Source organism: Loxodonta africana, chromosome 4, assembly GCF_030014295.1.
Source record: "Loxodonta africana isolate mLoxAfr1 chromosome 4, mLoxAfr1.hap2, whole genome shotgun sequence".
NCBI lineage: Eukaryota > Metazoa > Chordata > Mammalia > Proboscidea > Elephantidae > Loxodonta > Loxodonta africana.
This window is the reverse complement of record NC_087345.1, coordinates 6066678-6084748: the sequence shown is the minus strand read 5'-3', so window position 1 is coordinate 6084748 and position 18071 is coordinate 6066678. Positions and strand designations below refer to the sequence as shown.

The window sequence follows — 18071 nt, the reverse complement described above, 5'->3', positions numbered from 1 at the left end:
GGCAGAGGGGGTCCCAGGCAGGGAGATTCCAGGTGAAGGGGGTCCCAGGCATGGCACACACAGGAGCCTAACTGGGAGTTCAAGGACAGGAGGCCCCCGTGGCAGAAGCATGGCAGGAGGGGCAGCAGCGAGCTCGCAGGTCACACGGGACCAGGTCACCTGGGTGCAGTGGGTGGTGTGAGGAGCAGAGGCCAGGCGAGGCCAGGGCGGGGCATGTGAGCTGAGCCCCTTTTAAGCAACTCACTGGCTGCTGCTAGAACCCTGGGACCAGGGGCCTGGACTAGGACTAGGGGCTGGGTTCTGTCTGCACAGGGTGGGAGTGGAGGCAGCAAGGGGCTGGGTTCAGGACACGCCATGAAGGCAGACGGGGATTGGACAATGGGGGGATGAGGGGAGGAAGTGGGGGAGCCCCTGACCCAGTGGGGATCCTGGGGCAGGACACGTCTGAGCTCAAAATCAGGATGTCTGTTTTCAGCATGTTAAGTTCAAGATGCCTATTGGGGAAATTATTTATAAAAACTAACTCTGAAAACTAGCAGGTTGACCAACGGCACCCGTATGGTGCTGGCGGCCCCCTCCCAGCCCAGCGGAGGTGGAGGGTGGCTCTGAACTCTCCGTACCTGCATGCAGCCCCGGAAACCTCGGCGCACGGACACCTTGTCTTCAGACGTGCCCCCGACAACGATGCTTCTCATCTTTAGCCCGGGTAGCTGGTTCCCAATCTGCACTGTGCTCTGTGCAAAGACAGGAAACGTCACCATCCCTGCAGCAGCCCTCCCAGGGGAGGCCAGGCCAAGGGCAGCTTTGTGCTGAGAGCACGGCTGACAGCTTTGATGCCAGGGCGAGGAGACTGACAGCTTCGATACCAGGGCGAGGAGACTGACACCCGAGATGCCAGGGCGAGGAGACTGACACCCGCGATGCCAGGGCGAGGAGACTGACACCCGCGATGCCAGGGCGAGGAGACTGACACCCGCGATGCCAGGGCGAGGAGACTGACACCCGCGATGCCAGGGCGAGGAGACTGACACCCGCGATGCCAGGGCGAGGAGACTGACACCTGCGATGCCAGGGCGAGGAGACTGACACCTGCGATGCCAGGGCGAGGAGACTGACACCTGCGATGCCAGGGCGAGGAGACCCAGCTGAGGATGCCCATCAGCATCCAGCCCAGCTGGCCAACGTGGGGAGTGTGGGCAACTCTCCCCACCCTGTAGCCGGCTGACCACTAAAGAGCCACTTGTAACCCAGTGCTCACCAAACTATGAAGACCTCAGTGGACAGAAACTCCATCTGCAATTGCAAGAATTTCAGGAAGTCTCTGCCAGCTTCCCCGCCCCAAGGAGGCCTGCACCTGGAACGCTGCAGGGGTTTGTCTTCAGAGCTGGGGGGTAGGGTGGATCTAGAATGCAGGAGCACTTAAGAATCACAAGTAGCCCCTTACGTGTCTGAGTATCTCGTACAAAATACCTCGTGTTGCTGCCTGCAGGGATCCAGCTTGGTTTGGCGCAAGTCTCCTGGGAGTGCTCTGCCTGGAATGCTACTTCGTCCACCTGGGCCAGGTGCACCTCTCTGATACCTGGGTCTCATTGCTCCCCTCACCTTCACTCGCTGTTCACTCTGAGGGCAAGGACCCTGGCCTTGTCAGTCTTTGTACCCCTACAGGCACATGGCCGAGTATACAGTCGTTGCTCAATACAGTTTTGCTCAGTGGAATTGCTGGGAGGGTGCTAACGGGGTGTGCCAGGCATGAGCGAGGACACAGGTGGACGAGGTCCAGTCCTGACTGCAGGGATGGAGAGTAAAACACAGGCTCTGGGGACCCCAGCGTGAGAAGGAACACTGGATCCAAATGCTCCCCCAAATCCACAAGGTCTCCAGCAGGTCTTGGCACATTAAGAGGTGTTATGGATTGAATCGTGTTCCCCAAAAATGTAGGCTGAAGTCCTAACCCATGGTATTTGTGAACATGACCTTGTTTGGAAACAGGGTCTTTGAAGATATCAGTTAACATGAGGCCATACTGGAGTAGGGTGGGTCCTGATCCCAGCTGAGGCTGTCCTTATAAAAGAGAAGAGGCAGAGGGAGAAGACGGCCATGCAAAGATGCTTTAAGGATGCCTGGGCCCACCAGAAATGGTGAGAGACAAGGAAGGATCCTCCCCTGGAGCCTTTGGAGAGAGCGTGGCCCTGATGACACCCTGAATTTGTACTCCTAGCAGCCTCCAGAACTGTGAGAGAAATACACTCCTGTTCTTCTAAGGCCCCCATCTGAGGTGCCTTGGTACAGAAGCCCTGGGAAATGAATACCAGGGGCCACTCTGTTTTCACACGACCAAGAGATCTGTTCTGAAGAGGGTATAGGTGACCACTCACCTGGTCCATCCCGTAGTCCAAAGTCATGACTGCTAGGTACTTGATGTCCTTGCCCTCCTTGGCGCTCTTCAGTTCTATCAACAGGTGATGCCACTCCCCGTCAGTAACCCGTGATCTGGACAGCATTATGGATGCCACATTAGAGGGGCCGTGGGACACCTCAAACTGGACGTAATTATCCAGGATCTGTAGGAAAGGAGAGCCACACCTACCAACTGAGCCAGTGATGGCAAAATACACAATACTTCGCAGTCACTTAAAACACAAAGAAATAGGACTCCAGTGGTCATGGTCCCCAGACTCCAGTGGTCACGGTCCCCGGACCTTCTGTTAGCGCGAGACGGGAACCGTTCCCAAAGCCAACTCTTCAGACAGGGATTGGACTGGACAATGGGATAGAAAATGATACTGGTGAAGAAAGAGCTTCTGGGATCAAGTAGACACATGAGACTATGTTGGCATCTCCTGTCTGGAGGGGCGATGAGAGGCCAGAGGGGGTCAGAAGCTGGCCAAATGGACACAAAAAGAGAGAGTGGAGGGAAGGAGTGTGCTGTCTCATTGGTGGAGAGCAATTAGGTGTATATAGAAAAGTGAATATAGATTTTTGTAGGAGAGACTGACTTGATTTGTAAACTTTCACTTAACGCACAATAAAAAAAAAAAAATAGTAGAAAAAAGTTCAGCTCACAATAAAAAAAAAAGTTTTTCCTAGCTCCCTGAACTTCCCTGAAGCACTCATCACAGTTACTAACCAAGTGTTGTGTAGTACTTGTGTGATTACTTGAATAGGGCCTGGCTTCCCCACTAGACTTGGAGCTACCAACAAAGCAAGAGGCTGGCTTATGTTCTCCGTTGTAGCCCCAGTACCTGGCATGACCCAGTCCCTGGCCCAGAGAAGGTGCTCGGAGGGGGAGGGGGTCTTTGTTGAACCACTGAACACAATCCTACTCTAGTTTCCTTTGAAAGCCCTAGAGCCCCTCTCGTCTCCAGGCTGTAATTTCCTTGAGGATGGACTCACACCCTTTCCAGCAATGCACAGGGTGCTTTGGTTCGGTGGGAATGCCCGGACTTGAGCGTCAGAGAGCCAAGTGTTTAAATCAGGTTTAGCCCTTAATACCTGCATGCCCTTGGCCTAATCACTAACCCTCTCAAAGCTTATTTCCTCACCTAAAAAATTGGGTTTCTAATGGAACTTACTGCACAGGAAAATAACCAAAACCAAACCCGTTGCCGTCGAGTCAATTCCAACTCACAGCGACCCTACAGGACAGAGTAGAACTGCTCCATAGGGTTTCCAAGGAGCAGCTGGTGGATTTGAACTGCCAACCCTTTGGTTAGCTGCCATAGCTCTTAACCACTGTGGTGATATTTAAATATATTAACTAAAATCTTATATGTCAATCCACCGTAAGTGTGCCCAGCACACAACAAGCACTTACTAAATGATGCCTCTTGTTGTGATTTGGACCTTAGTCTGCATGACTTCATGAGCTAAGTCCCTTAAGTCCCTACTACTGCCTCAAGGTAGCCAACAGCAACGAAACACAACAGCTGGCCTGGGGGCCTGCCCCCTTCCTTCTTTCCTTTGTCAGCACCCATTGTGTGTTTGCTAGGTGCTGGACCTAAATGGTGAACAAATCAGGCAGAGCCTTTGCTCTCTTGGAGTTAACCTATGTTTGAATTAAAACATAATTGGTTTTCCCCAGACACTCTGTACTGTGCTCTGTACTGAAGTCACTCCTGAAGTTTGCCTTCAGCCAAAGATTAGACAGACTCATAAAACAAATAATACATGTAGCTCAGTTGGTAACTAATGTCACAAAACAACATGTGTATTAATTGTTTAATGAGAAACTAAATTTGCTCTGTAAACCTTCATCTAAAGCACAATAAAAATATACGTATATTAAAACACACACACACACACAAAGAAATGCAAACAGACTCAATATGGCCCTGGATCAAAAGTGGGACTTAAACGTTAAGCAACGTTTTAATTTGTTGTTACCTTTAACACGCTTCAGAACTGTATGTCTTTTTCTACGGTAAGAAGTGCCAGATATTTGATGGAGATTAAGGAAGATGAGAATTGAGAAGACGCCCATTAAGCTTAAAGATTAGGCTCCATCACAGATTTAGGTGAGTACTGAGCACGTAGGTTTGGATGTAAATGCTACATTTCATGAGACAAGGCTTTTAAATACATGTAAGAAGAAACCTGACACCAGCATTGTAATTGGCCTAAGATGCTCACGTTTGAAGACAATGTGGTTAGAGACAATGCCAATGAAAACCAAAAAGCCAAACCAAATCTGTTGCCGCTGAGTCAGTTCCGACTCACAGCAACCCTATAGGACAGAGTAGAGCCGCCCCATAGGGTTTCCGGGGAGTGGCTGGTGGATTCCAACTGCTGACTTTTTGATTAGCAGCCGAGCTCTTAACCACCATGCCAGCAGGGCTCCAATGCCAATGAAGGAATGGGTAGCTGGCTCAACCCTACGCCTGAGGATACCTGGAAAAATGCAATGAAATATTAAAGAACACCTATATGAAGGTGTTAGAGAGATTCAAGGCTCTGTAGAGTTAAAGGGAAATAACCTGGAGAAGAAGAAAATCTACAGAGGTGAGTCAGGTGTTTGCTTTCCCACATGGTTGTCAGGTAGGCATCTCTGGGTGGTGCAAATGGTTAAGTGTTCAACTACTAACTGAAAGGTTGGCAGTTTGAACCTGCTCAGAGGTGCCTTGGAAGAAAAGCCTGGCGATCTTCTTCCAAAAGATCATAACCTTGAAAACTCTATAGAGAACAGTTCTACTCTGCACACACATGGTAGTCATGAGTTGAAACTGACTCGAGGAGAACTGGCTTTTTGGTTTTAAGGTCGTCACCTGTTTTAGAAGACGCAGCTGAAGCCGAAAAGTTAAAAAAGCTTTCATCAGGGGTGAGGGTGATAAAAATCGTAGTTCAGGGCCTGCCAAGGCTAGGGGCCAGCAAGATAGGTCTATACACTAGAAATAAACAGGAACCAGACCGGCCCTTATAGGGACGAAAGCCCAGCTTTTGGTCACTTCAGAGCATGACTGATTAAAGTGGTCTGGAATGGCTCATTCTCCTAGCCGCCCACCAGAGGGAAACACCTTTGTGTTACCTGGAGGATAATGACACAGCCACCTTAGCTTCAAATTCTCTCTACAGTTCTTCAATACAAGGTCCAGCACTCAATCAGAAATAACCATGTACATGAGGAGACAAGACAATGTGAGTGAAAACCAAGAGAAACAAGAGGCAGTAGAAACAGACCCACACAGAAACCAGTTAATACAACCATCAGACATAAACTTGAACATAACGGGAACCACAGAACATTAAAGAAAACAGATTTAGGTGGCCATTTGATCATGTTTAAATGCATGTATGGAATGATCATTAAAAAATGCATTTTAACTAACCTATGTACTTATGTTTTAAGATCACCTCAATGAAAAGGCAAGGATCCCTGGTGGTGCAGTGTTTAAAGTACTCAGTTACTAACCGAGAGGTCATTGGTTCGAACCCAAGAGCCTCTCCTCGGGGGAAAGATGTGGCAGTCTGCTTCTGTAAAGATTTACGGCCTTAGAAACCCTATGGGGCAGTTCTACTCTGTCCTACAGGGTTGCTGTGAGTTGGGATCGACTCAACAGCAGTTTTTTTTTTTTTTTTTTAAATTAAAAGGTGAAAATGCTCAGGATTGATTAAAGACAGAAAAAACAGCTATTAATGTACTGCTTAAAAGAGATACCCCTTAAGTAAGGATTCAGGAATGTTGGAAGTAAAAGGATAAAGACACATCATGTAAACAAACAAGAGAAGACTGGTACAGGTTCAGACAAAGTAAACATTAGGGGAAAAATCATGGCTTGAGGTCAAAAGGATTTCCATAATGGTAACAGTCAATCTGCCAGGAAGAGAAGGACAACTTGTATGCACCAAATAACACAGCCTCAAAATCTATAAAGCAAAAGTAAACAGAAAGAAGAGTAAGAGATTAATCCGCAATTGTGTCTGAAGATTTTTAACTCGTCTTTCTCAATAACTGAGAGGACAAGCAGACCAAAAAAGTCAGCAAGGCTACCAAAGATTTTAACACCACGATAGGCAAGCTTGATGTATTCGACAGTTAGAGAACACTGTAGCTAAGAACTGCAGAGCACAGTCTTTTCAAGTACACAGGCAACCGTCAGTAGACCTGATTATGTGCTGGGCTGTGAAGCAAGTCTCAACACATTTGAAAGGTTCTGAAATCACACACAATACGTTCTCTAACCGGCAATTATTCTGGAAATAAAAACGAAATGGTTTACTAGAAAACTCTGCATGTTTGGAGATTCAGAAATATACTTCTAAATATCCCATGGCTCAAAGAAGCAATCATAATGGAAAACAAAAGATTTTTAATTGATTCCCAAAAGTCATGCAATTAATAATGTATTTTGATTTCTGGCCTCAAAGGACAGCCGATTTAAGAAGACAGTTTTTCACCTTTTTATATTTTACTTCCTTGTACTTCACAAACATTGACGTCAACGTGTTCGTTTCTCTTGCCGTTCTTTCTCACTGTTCTCGCTAGCAAAACCCCAAAGCCCAAAGGTCCACAATAAAAATGACATTATGTCTACAAACAAAAGTGATTCTGGCAGAATGGAAGTCCCTGCTTGCCACCTCAGGCCTGTCACCAATTTAACAGAGGCCTTCAACAATAGCAAGGTTATCCCATCTGACAATGCAGGCAGACTCAGGTCGCCTGAGAGCAATTACCCAAATTGTCAGGGCTGCTTGATGATGATGTGGTCTTATTCAGCCCGCCACCAAGGGCACCTTTTAGGAACTCCCCGACTGCTACCCCGTCAGAGCCCACAGGGCCTGCAGGAAATAAACTGGAACATTCTGGTAACACCCAGCTGACCAGCCTCTGGGAACTTCCCTGGGGCGGCCTTCTAGGTGGTTACTGGGGTCTGAAGGATACCCCAGAGACCACCATTCTTTCCATCCAGCCTTCCAAAGGGAGGGGCTGGCCATATTCCTTGGCAAAAATAAGACAAAACAAAAAAAGTCTTAATTTTCGAGTTAGCTACACATAACGTAATCACTCAAACAATACGAGTCTCTGGCTTTCAGTGCTGTTCTAGGGAAAGCGTACTTTTTTCCTACAGCGACCCCAGTGCCAAATGACGACCTGCAAGCTCCAGTTCATCGTCTGCACAGCCAATTTAATTTGTTCCAACGGTGAAACGACCACAGAGAAAAATACCACCCCAGGCGGAACTGTGCCTGCCAAGTTTTGGCTGAGCCCTAGCTTCTGTGACTGCTGGTAAACCGGTGAAATTACACGTTAATAAGGGAAAAACAAAGACAACTGTAATTAGGCCGCTGCACACATCACACCTTGGAGCTGTTTGCATAGGTCTGGCTGGAAAGCGCTCCTGAGTGCTGACGTGGGTGAGCGGGGCAGGTGGGCGGACAGAGGACAGCTTCCTGTCTGGGCCCCAGCAGGGTAGTCACCGCCTCCATGGCCCTGTCATAACTGCTCTGCTGACCCACCAGGAGCCCTCAGGGTCTCGCCCCCGCGTACCCACCAGTCAGGGGGCTCGCAGGGGTGGTTGGCAGCCCCTCTGCCCTGACACCGAGCCTGCCACAGGGAGTGTTTTGGGACTGGCTAACTACAGGGAGGAAGGCAGAGGGGCCTGTGGGCGTCACAGGAGCGTGGGCCATGGGTGAACCAGGAGCCCGGGGCTATCATCTCCAGGCCCTGGTTTCTCCCCACGGCAAGCAACAACCTCTGACCCCAGCACCACCTGCCTTGCCTTAAAATTAAGTCCATTCTGTACTGGGCAGACAGGACATCATGGGGCCAAAGGAGTGAGATGAAATGATGCTTCATGAGGACACAGAGCTACAGCAAGGAGCAAAACAGCTAGCTCTGGGAGGGACTTCCTGACCATGGGGGCTATCGTGTACTGGAGTGGGTTATCCTGAAGGCAGTGTGATGTGATCTGGCGCCAAGGCAAAAGAGGAGGCTGGTGGTAAAGGCAGCAACTTCCTGTGTCAGAAAGGGAGAGAGGTAGGGAGGGAGGGAGGAGGGAGGAGGAAGAGAGGGGAGAAAGGGAGGGGAGGGAGAAGAGGAAAAGGAAGGGAGGGAAGTGGGAGGGAGGAGAGTGAGAGAAGGAAGGAGGGGGAGGGAGGAAGGGAGGGGAGGAGGGAGAGAGGAAGGAGTGAGGGGAGGGGAGGAGGGAGAGGGAAGAGGAGGAGGGAGGGAGGGGAGGGAGGAGAGTGAGAGAAGGAGGGAGGGGAGGGAAGGACAAAGGGCAGGAGGGAGGAAGGGAAGGGAGGAGGGAGAGAAGGAGGGAGAGGAGGGGAGGGGAGAGGGAGGGATGAGGAAGAGGGAGGGAAGGAGGGGCCGGGAGGAGGGAGGGAGGGGAGGGGAGGAGGTGGGGAGAGACAAAGGGGAGAGTAGGAGGGAGGGATGGGAGGAGGGAGGAGGGAGGAGAGTGAGAGAAGGAGGGAGGCAGCAGGGAGGGAGGGACACAGGGAAGGAGGGAGGAAGGGAGGGGAGGAGGGAGAGAGGAAGGAGGAAGGGGAGGGGAGGAGGGAGGGAGAGGTGGGGAGGAGGGAGGGAGAGGTGGAGAGGAGGGAGGGAGAGGTGGAGAGGAGGGAGGAGCAAGGGGAAGGAAGAGAGAGGGGGCGCTGTGGCTGAAGATCATGAATGACCCATGTGAACAGAGAGTTCACTTCCTGAGACCAAGACCGAGAATGTCTAGATACCATCACGGGCGCACGTATGCACACACAGACACAGCACATACATGCACATGAGTGAACACATGTACAGACGTATGCACACATACACACGGACACACAGACTTGTGTAGACACATGCACACACAAGCACTTGCACAGAGACACGTGTGTGCACACACACATACAAGCACACCCTTGAAGAAAAGCCTGGAAGAAAGAGAAAACCATCAGGCCGTGTGGCCATGCTGTCTGTGGGACCCTCCAACTCAGACAGAGCCCCTTGGTGGGGCAGTTCCCACAAGCCCACCTCATCAGGGAGGCACACTAAGTCCGAAAACAGGCATCAAATTGGGCTTTCCGGGAGGGCAGAGCAGTGGGCTTTCTAGAAGAACAAGCCAGTGGGTTTTCAGGGAGGGCAAACCAGCGGCAGTAGAGGAATTGCCTGAGTGTTCTCAGGCCTCGGCCTGACTGGGTGGGGTTACAGGTGGTGATGTCCACGCGGGGTGTCCTGTCCCCATTGTTACTGCAGACGGAAACCTTGAAGACATGTGGGCAGGGGGTGAGTTGGCGGCCCAGAGCCTGGCCGGGCAAGCCCACTGCACCGGCACCCAAGATCCCCGAGCACCCCTGCTCACAAAGCAGAAACATCCAGGGTAGGGGAGTATTTTAAACACCCAAAAGGCAGACAGCGAGGGTGAGGGTTCCTCCACTCTCCTGAGTATAGACAGCTGGAGGCAGAGGGCCGCCGGTGAAAGTAGTCCGAGGCATTTTCTTCACAAATTAACGCATAATTGTTCCCGCCGATGAAATAACTACAGAGCTGGGGAGATGCACGTGAAAACAGTCCTCAACACCAAAAAACTAGAGGGTAGAGTACATTAAAATGTTTTTTAAGTGTTTAGGAATTTTAGCCTTATCTAACTTTTAAGAGGACCAATAAGCCACATTGTGATAAATAGGGAAAAGACTGAAGCTGTCAAGGATTTCATTTTACTTGGATCCACAATCAACACCCATGGAAGCAGCAGTCAAGAAATCAAATGACCCATTGCACTGGGCAAATTCACAGCAAAGGACTTCTTTAAAGTGTTGAAAAGTAAAGATGTCACCTTGAAGACTAAGGTGCGCCTGACCCAAGCCATCGTATTTTCAATCCCATCATATGCATGTGAAAGCTGGACGATGAACAAGAAAGACCGAAGAAGAATTGACGCCTTTGAATTGTGGTGTTGGCGAAGAATAGTGAATATACCATAGACTGCCAAAAGAATGAACAAATCTGTCTTGGAAGAAGTATGACCAGAATGCTCCTTAGGAGCAAGGATGGCAAACTGCGTCTTACATACTTTGGACACGTCGTCAGGAGGGATCAGTCCCTGGAGAAGGACATCATCCTTGGCAGAGTACAGGGTCAGCGGAAAAGAGGAAGACCCTCAACGAGGTGGATTGACACAGTGGGTGCAACAATGAGCTCAAGCATAACAACGATCGTAAGGATGGCGCAGGACCGGGCAGTGTTTCATTCTATTTTGCGTAGGGTCACTATGAGTCAGAGCCAACTCGATGGCACCTAACAAGAACAACTTTTAAAAAATAAATAAAACACTAAAGGCCAAAAAGATTAAAAGAGAACGTAACACGGAAGGTGATACAAGCAGAGTAAGAGAAGGCATACCCCCAGCAGCAGTCCCTGGGTAGTGCAAACAGTGAACGTGCTCAGCTGTGGACTGAAAGGTTGGGGGTTTGAGCCCACTCAGAGGCTCCTTGGAAGAAAGGCCTGGCAATCTGCTTCCAAACAACCAGCCGCCGGAAAGCCCATGGAGCACAGCTCTACTGTGACACACTTGGGGTTGCCATGAGTCGGAATCTGGTTTGCAGGCAGCAAGGTCAGCCACTGCTGCATTACAGTTTGAGGGGGGATTTCTCATTGTCACCGGAGGGTGCTCACCACTCCTCCGGTTCTGGAATGCCCGTCGGCCAGAGAGGAGGCCACATCCACAGCGAGACAGAGACCAGGCTTGCTGTTCAAAGGCACAGTGGCCGCAGGGCGCTGGAAACAAATGCCCCATGGGGCTCCATCGCTGGCTCGGCCTTCGCCGCACGCTACCTCATCATGAATAGCACCGTGGTTCTGCCTCTGGGGAAGGCACGCTCATATCTCCGTCCCTCATTCACGCTGGAGAGGCCGCAGGGCCCATATGGTGCTCCAGGGCGGTGATGAGGCAAAGTCCCTCCTGCAAGCTCCCTGAGCACCCAGTTAAAGCCCACAGGTGGGCGCTTGCCCCCAAGGTACGTGGGGGGATGTGGTTTGCTCACCTGCAGAAGGAGCTGGGAGGACACACCAGCAGTGGCCTCCATCAGCACGCCGTCCGCCTTCCTGGTGCGGAACATGAGCCCCAGGTACCACGGCACAGAGATGGTGACGGCCAGGTTGTCCCAGGACACGATGCTCTCTCCACTGAAGCGTTGGGGGTGAGGCATGACTGTGGACGCAAAAACCAGCCTTAGAAGGCCCCAGGAGGGGCATGCAACGATATCATGTTGGGGAGGGAGCTGGCTTTCAGGACCCAGAGCAGGGAGGGGGAGTCCTGGGCCTGTTTTACTTCCACACCAAAGGCTTGTCTCTGAGACTGTGCCCACCTGCACTGACTAGAATTCTGAAAGGTCCCGGGTGGCACAAATCTTTTGCAGTGGACTAACCAAAAGGTTGGCGGTTTGAACCCAGCCAGCGGTGCCACGGAACAAAGGCCTTGCCCTCTGCTTCCATAAAGATCGCAGCCAAGAAAACTCCATGGGGCAGCTCTACTCTGTAACACACGGGGTCACCTTCAGTCAGGATCGACTTGACGGCAGTAGGCTTGGTTTTTTTGGTTTAGAACGCTGAACCCACCCCCTTGGCCCTGCAGAGACGCACTCCTGGGACACGGCCACCTTCCAGGGAGGGCGGGCAAAGGCCTGCAGCTTCCCAACCTGGGCCTGAGGAACAAGTGCTCTCGGGCCAGGAAGGGGGCAGAGTGGGGTGATCCAGGATCCTGGGCTCCGTGAACAAGGGTGCTGATGGATGGTCCTGGTCAGCCCAGCCCACCTGTCACACTCACACTTGCCTGGTGGCTGTCAGGGCTGGGCCCAAGCAGGCATCGTGGCGGGGACAATCTCTTGATGAGCACAGTATGAGTCTTCATGAGCACACATGCACAAACACACACGTTTGTGTGTATATGCCCCTCAGGCTCCAAAGCCTGCACTGCCCTCAGCTGGTGTCTGGGGGGGTTTCCAATCCCCAGCGAGCCACCACCCCTGGAGACAGGTACCAGGACTCCACTCCCAGGGACAGGCATCAGGCCTTCACTCCCAGGGACCGACGCCAGGACTCCACTCCCTGGGACAGGCACCAGGGCTCCACTCCCGGGGACAGGCACCAGGCCTTCACTCCCAGGAACAGGTACCAGGCCTCCACTCCCAAGAACAGGTACCAGGCCTCCACTCCCGGGGACAGGCACCAGGCCTTCACTCCCGGGGACAGGCACCAGGCCTCCACTCCCGGGGACAGGCACCAGGCCTCCACTCCCGGGGACAGGCACCAGGCCTTCACTCCCGGGGACAGGCACCAGGCCTTCACTCCAGGGGACAGGCACCAGGCCTTCACTCCTGGGGACAGGCACCAGGGCTTCACTCCTGGGGACAGGCACCAGGCCTCCACGCCCTATGCCCCCTGCTCACCGGCTGGCCTACGGCTCCTGGATGATTTAGGCTAACCAGGGAGGTGGCGGTGTGGGCACACAGGCTCCCGAGTGTGTGATACTTGGAAAAACATGGGAACAAGGCATGATGCTGAGCCAAGCTGCCTTCCTAGGCCTGCATCATGGACTCCTGACCACCTGAGGCAAGTGGCCTCTCCTGCAATCTAGCCAAAGCGGGATTAAACGGTCATCAGCACAAACCCCAAAACTGGCAGCAGAGGGCACGCCACGAGAGGGCTGCCTTTGGGGAACGCTGAGCCTCCTGACCCCTGCGTGTTTGCTTCCTGCTCGCATGAACCCAAACAAGTGGCTGCGTTTTCCTTGGCGTAGCTTGGCTTCCATAACAGGAAACCCCACTGTGACGGCCACGCCCGGTGCCTAGGCCCCGCCCCATGGTGCTGGGCTCTCTGCTAACACCAGGTCCTGTCTGGAGGGCCCGGGAGAGCCCACCGGGCACAGAGACCATGGGCCTCAGGGACTCCATTCACAGCTGTGGCTCCCCAGGTGTTCGATATGTGAAAAAGCAGACCCTGACTTTTAAATCTGTCCCAGACAAACACTACTCCCGGTCCCGCGGCCTCAGACCACTAAGCGACCACCTCCCGAGCAGGGTGGAGCCGCTGGACAGGCAAGCTCCACCTCCGCTCACCTGCAGTGACTGGTTAGCTTTCCTGTCCTGACATGGGTGACCATGGTTCCCCACCTTTTCTTGGCTCATTAACTCCTTTGAGAATCGGAGTTGGACCCCATCCCCCAGATAGCTGTGCGAGGACCTGCATGGGACGTTTGGGGTGCAGGTGAGGACACCTGACTTCTACAGGGCGCTGGGTGCTCCTCAGACCAGCCCCGCCCAGCTGGGTCCCGGCTCCCATGGGACAGAGCAGGTGCTGTGTTAAATTCTGAAGTTCGGGGCGGGCTGCAGCCTCTATGTTGCTGACAAGTGTCGGGAACCTCCGAAGCTGGATAGTGAGCTTGCCCCAACTGGCCTGGCCTCAGCCTCTCGCTTCTGTTTATCTTAAATACAGAGCTGATGATTTAAAAAAATGGCGGAACTTATTTACCAGCGTATGGCTGTAACTACGCACCAGAAAGGAAGAGAAACCCACAGCAGGGCGGGGCAGGGGACCCATGGCCCTTTTCCTCTACGGTCACAGCACTGTCCCAGCCAACTGGAGGTGCATGCCCTCTGAGATCATGTGAGGGGACACAGGGCTGGGGTGCTGGGCCTGGGGACCTACAGCTTTCAGGCCAGTGATGGTCTGTGAGAGATGCAGCTACCAGGAGGCACTGCGTCCCTGTCCGGGAACTGACTCTCATGGCTGCCTAACCTCATGTTACCTTGCTCAAACATGCTGCTGTGTCCCGCAGAACCACCCCTGACCCCCTGCTCCCAGATGCAGGTTCACCCCACTGTGGTGGCCCCACGACCCTCAGAGCCCCCACCCTGGCCCAGGCCCTGCTCCCACTGGGACCACAACTGTGGGGTCAGGGAGACACATGGGGTGCCAGAAGGTCAGCCCCAGATGTTAGATCCATGAAGGTCTCCTTGTGAGGTCCTTTACAAGGGGTCCCAGGCACCACCCCATCCAGGGTGGGGGATGAAGTGGTGCTGGACGGGCCAGGACTCACCTTGCTCACAGTTCTTCCCCCCGAACCGGAGCGGGCACACACACAGGTGCGTGTTCCACCTGTTGACACATGTGCCCCCGTTCTGACACCAGACTCCGTCACAGAAGTTCCTCTGGGCAGTGCAGCCTGGAAGGACAGAAGATGAGGTGTGGTCTTAGTGGAGAGTGGGGCAGGGTACCGTGCTGGGGGCTGTCTGACCTAATGCTACCCCTGCAGGTATGAAAACTGAGCCAGGTTAATCAGAGGCCTTGGGCCTGCACCAGGCGAAGCCACTGGGCCTGTGACCCTCTGGCAGCTGTAAGAAGAGAGGACTTGAAAACTCTGCAGACATCCGGAGCCTCCAGGTCTCTGGGCCACCACACACCCCAGTCGTCTGGCCATCCCAGCCTGGCAGCTGTAACAGCAGCGTCACTGCAACCCCAAACTGCACATCCCACTCTCAGAGTTGACCCTGAGAGCACGTCTCTGGCCAGCCCAGCTCTGATCCACTCCCAGCAGGCACCCATGCCTGGGCACCACAGGTCAGTTCCAGGATAAAGACGGTACCCAGGGATGCGGATGCAGGCCGCGCCTACCTGCCCTGGTGCCATTGTTGGCAATGAAGCCGGCCATGTCCATGTTCTTGCCGTCAACGGACAGGTTCCGCATGCAGCCCACGAACTGCCGGTTGTGCACAGGGAAGTCCTCGGGCAGGTTGGGGACGCCCCCCAGGAGAAGGGGGCCCGTCAGATCCAGGGACCTGGGGAAGCAAGGCTGCCCTGTGAGGCCTGAGTGGTGGGAGGTTGGACGCTGCCAGGCCAGAAGCTGCCGGAACGGCGCACCAGCCCTGCTGCCAGAGACAACATTCGTTGTGAATTTCAGGGTGGAACAGGCAGGTAGCAGGAGGGTGGGGATGGACGGGTCAGAGCATATAGGTGGGTCCTACTTCTGATGGCTCCAGGCCCGGCTCTTCAAACCTCTCTGTACCTCGGTTTACCCACACTGCATTACATCCTGACAAGCTGCATGCCCTGGGTTGGTCAGTTATTGTCCACCCAGCCCACCACCCAGGGCGTGGCACGCACAGACCCAGAGTGAATGCCAGCCACAGGGATGCTGGTGTCCTCGGGAGCCTCCCAGGATGCAGGATGAGCCAGAAGGGATGTCAACGGCGCCTAGAACCCTGGCTCCACCAAGAGCGGCTGCAGCCCTGGGGCAGGGCTCTAACCTCTCAGGCCTCGATCCCACCTGCATTACAGTGGGTGAGGGATTAGATCAAACGGGTGTGTGACCATTGTGAGCCTACGTCAGAGGCCTGGTGTGCATCCAGTTAATTTTAAATGTGGTCTTCAAAAGGTAAGCAAACATCCACCAAGACACAACTGGAAATCGTCCAACAAGGATGAAGGAATGAAGGCTCTGGTCTCTGAAGGCCACACACATTGATGGAGTTAAAAGATGAGCCCTGAGAAAACTCTCATACCAGAAAGGCGAAATGGGCTTGTCAACCCAAAGGGTGTGGATTACTGGCTAAGCACTGAGCCCCAGGGACCAGTGCAGGGACAAAGCCAGCAACCATGGCGATGAAGACAGGGCTGGGGACAGCCATCACAACCCTGGGGCTGGCCTTGGCACCACTCAGATAGATGCTTCTAAGGGACTTATTCTAGAAGGTTCTGCTGTGTCAGAGGGAAGGTGTCCCAACCAAAGGAAGGGAATCTGGCTGCAGTCCAGGTCACAGTTGCCAGGGCACTGGGGCCCAGAGTGTTCCTGTGTGTCCAGGAGGCCGGCTCTGGAGCATGGAAGGTTCTGGAAACCCAGGCCCTGCTCTAGGTGCTCACTTTTTGGAGCCGCTCTGGGTGCCCTGGGCCGCACAGCTGTAGTTCCCGACGTAGCTCCCGAAGCGCACTGCCATGGCCGTGTCACAGTCATCCACAGCCACCACAGCCACCTTCTCTCCCGACGGCCCATGGGGCAGGCCCAGACGGCCGATGTGGGGCTGTCAGAGAGAAAGCAGAGAAGATGTCAGGGTGTCCCCCAGGGCTTCTGGCAGATAAACCTGCTCCTGCTGCCATCTCCCAGGGTCCTCAGCGGAGGGTGGCATGTGGAGAAGGGACAGGGACCCCACCCAGACTCCTGGAGAACACATCCCCATAATTGAGTGCTTGGGAAGAATTGTGTCCCCCTGAAATATATATTAAAGTCTTGGCCCCTGTAAATATGACCCTGTTTGGAAATAGGGTTTTCTCTTGTTATGTTGTGGAAGTCATACCAGAGTACAGTGGGCCCTAAACCTAACCCCTACTAAGTTATAAAAAGACCAGAATAGCCACAGAGACACACACGGGCAAGACAGGTGCCAAGGAACGTCAGGGATTACCAGCAGACGCCAGAAACTAGGAGAGAGGCTCACAGGAGGGAGCGACACGGCCCAGATGGTGATTTGGACTGTTAGCCTCCAGAACCGCAAGAATAAATTACTCATCTTTAAAACCGCCCACGTGTGATATCTCTGTTATGGCAGCAGTAGGGAATTCAGACACCGGCCAGCAGCAAAGCCCCGAGACCCCCTCTGAGTACCTGCTTCTGCCCTCCCTCCAGTCAAAGCGTCGGCCACCTGTGTCTGCCACCGCCTCGCTCCTGACCCAGCCCCTGCTCTCCATCTGGTCCACATTCCTAAACGACAAACCCTGGGGGTTGCTCCCTGCTCCGAAGACCTGCTCTGTCCTCATCCCATACGGCAAGGCATCCCTGTCACTCCAGCCAGGCCAGGGCCTGTCCACCCCTCAAAAGGCGGGATAAGCTATTTCCTTAGAGGGCTGCCTTCAGTTGATCGACAGACGAGCATGAAGAAGTCCACTCCTCACTCCACCAACAGCACACTTTGGGAATGGAGCGAGCACCCATTACTGGATGCCCGAGCACTAGGTGTGCTCTGGGGGAAAGAACGATCATTCCCGAGTGAACATGAGCTTCACAGCTCATAATTTACATTCTTGGGGATGGGAGGGGGTTTGGGAGGAAGGACATAAACAGCATTTAGTCTTGGGGAGCTTTAATAAGGGGGGCTGCTGCTGACCAAATTACAGCTGCTGCAAAGCCCCGCTGTAATCAGCAGCTAAGGGAAAAGGAGAGTCATCATTTGTATCTGCAGCAGCGCTCGCTGACGAGAGACAACTTGCTGTGAAGATACCCGGCGTCGGAGTCTGGGCGCGACTTAACCAAAGCTGCAAACGGGACAGGTTGTGACAGACCTCACTCACACACACTCGGAGCCCCTGAGGGGTGCAAACGGTGAACACGTTAGGCTGTTGACCAAAGGGTTGGAGGTTCGAGTCCACCCAGATGCACCTCGGAAGAAAAGCCTGGTGATCTACTTCTGAAAAACCAGCCACCGGAAACCCCATGGACATACTTCTGCTATGACACACATGGGGTCGCCATGAGTCAGAGTCGACTCCACGGCACCTGGTTTGGCTTGACACACATGGCTTCATTCCTAAGCCCCGCTTCACTGCCATTTGGTCAAAAGTGATGGCCCTTTGGCCGCAGAAACTACATTCTGGGGTTAAGAGC

At 53.2% G+C, this 18071-nt stretch overlaps 1 protein-coding gene across 2 annotated transcripts in view; it reads right to left on the bottom strand.

The window, feature by feature from the left end:
• The window catches only part of CELSR1 (cadherin EGF LAG seven-pass G-type receptor 1), a 197580-nt gene that overhangs the window by 51055 nt on the left and 128454 nt on the right, over positions 1 to 18071 (bottom strand). For both annotated transcript variants that reach the window (XM_064283360.1, XM_064283361.1), the window contains exons 6-11: positions 16337 to 16494; positions 15092 to 15255; positions 14517 to 14642; positions 11464 to 11630; positions 2376 to 2561; positions 621 to 734 (exon numbers count right to left, since the gene is read on the bottom strand). In XM_064283360.1, the coding sequence (XP_064139430.1) occupies positions 621 to 734; positions 2376 to 2561; positions 11464 to 11630; positions 14517 to 14642; positions 15092 to 15255; positions 16337 to 16494 (915 nt within the window). The remainder of the gene's footprint in view (positions 1 to 620; positions 735 to 2375; positions 2562 to 11463; positions 11631 to 14516; positions 14643 to 15091; positions 15256 to 16336; positions 16495 to 18071) is intronic.